At 37.6% G+C, this 1,871-nt stretch overlaps 1 protein-coding gene across 1 annotated transcript; it reads right to left on the reverse strand.

The window, feature by feature from the left end:
• Positions 1–8: 8 nt before the first annotated feature.
• Positions 9–1,609, reverse strand: LOC108367981 (glutamyl aminopeptidase-like; the record flags this gene model as incomplete). Its single annotated transcript, XM_017622703.1, has 4 exons — positions 9–561; positions 628–906; positions 976–1,381; positions 1,459–1,609. Coding segments are annotated over 4 exons (1,266 nt in total), but the record flags the coding sequence as incomplete, so codon positions are not given.
• Positions 1,610–1,871: the final 262 nt, after the last annotated feature.

Below are 1,871 nucleotides of genomic sequence, written 5' to 3' on the forward strand. Positions count from 1 at the left end.
TTTTCATGTATAGTAGTTACATAAATTCATACTGTAAAATACTATTTGAGTAAAAAATAAACAAAAGCTTTAATAAAATCACGCAATTATCATGACTTTGGGTGGAATACGTTATTTATAAATTCGGAAATTTACTGGGTGCTAGCCGGCTGAGTTGTCCGCTCCACAGTTGTCGTCGTTATACTTTCATCAACCGTGATTTGCTCTGATAGCCACTGCGCAATTTTCTCCTTATTCTGCTGCAGCCATTTGATATTGAACTTGACTGTTTCCAGAGCTTGTTTTCGTGCTGCGGTACCAGCACCAGCTTCTGGATATTTGGCAAAGAATGCCTCCATTTCCTCCAATTTCGTTTGTGTGACAAATCGCGCCGTAATCGTTGGAATCAATCGGCCCAAATAACGTTCGTTAATGCCGAAGCGCTCAACTAAATTCGGCCAATTCTCGCGCACATAATCCCACACCAAACTTTGTCCAATGCGATTGCGTGATATATACGAGAGGCAAGTGAAATAATCTTGGCTACGTACATAGCTCTCGTTCCATGCCAAGTTGATGTAACTGAATAAACAGTAAATATATTATCGTCAAAAGAGAATTTCAACACTTTTCAACAGCGCTACTTACCGTTGTAATATCCACGGTGAATTTACTGCCGACAAAGCTTCCATCAATTTGACTTTCTCTTGCGCATCTTGTTCGTTAATGAATAACTCCCATATCTGATCCCATGACTTTTCATCGCCTACACTTTGCATGCCAAAGTAATACACAGCCCAACGTATATCCGGATCAGGTCTGTCAGTGGAATTGCTAAGCCAAGCGGTAAAACGAGTAGCTGCCTCCTTCAACATGGGCTCATAACCGAAACGGCCGGCCAAATTTAGTAAACTTACACGTAATAGACTGAAATAAAGTTTAATTGTAAATCAGCAATTTGATATGATAAATAATCCCTCTTCTAAAAATATTTACTTATCCAAATGAACAGTGCTCACTGTCCATGTGATATTTTCATAGGCATTCACTATTAGTTTGCGTGCGAAAACTACGAAGTCGCGATATGAATCGGTGTAGTAGAGCAGATTACTGATATCTAAGAGACGCGAACTAGCCACACTCCATGGCACATAGTCTAACTCTTTTTCCAGGTATAACACTAAGTTCAGTGCAATGCTGTAGTCCAGCTGTGAAGCATCGGCCAAAGAGAATGCATCATTGATGAGATGTGCGCGATCGGCATTGCTGAACTGACCACGGGCGCTAATTAGGGCGTTCGTTAGTTGCTGCCACTGCTCAGGCGCATAATTAACACGATAATAGCCGACTTGATTTTTGTTAAATTTAATCCAATCAGCAGTGGAGTTAAGAGTTATTTTGACTGTATTGCGTGAATGAAGATAATTGTGTTTGAATTATGTTTCATATTTAAATTAAGTAACAAGTCAATATGTTTACCCTCGTTATCATTATAATTGAAAATTGTACGCTCAACATCAGCGTTGTCACTTGTGTAATACGTGATTGGAATGGACCAATGATAACTGAAAATAAGTAAATGGAAATGAAAACTGCTTAGTAGAATATAAACACGCAAATATATAACTGCCTAAAAAGTTATTTTACATTTACTATTTATACATACTAGTAATAACCCCCCGAAATTTGGGGCAATGCATTAAAGAAATAATTGCCGATATTAAGTATTTAAATTTAAGTAAAAAATAAAGCGTGATATTCATGAATATACCTACATAAGTGCATGGCTCAAAATGTATCTTCGGAAAAAAACAACATTTAACTTCGTATTGCTAGAGACCTGAAAACCCATCTTGATTTTTAAGATTTTAAAGGACCTTACTCTTCGCATG

Source organism: Rhagoletis zephyria, unplaced genomic scaffold (assembly GCF_001687245.7).
Source record: "Rhagoletis zephyria isolate East Lansing unplaced genomic scaffold, Rhagoletis_zephyria_1.1 Rzeph_scaffold_02904, whole genome shotgun sequence".
NCBI classification, from domain to species: Eukaryota; Metazoa; Arthropoda; class Insecta; order Diptera; family Tephritidae; genus Rhagoletis; species Rhagoletis zephyria.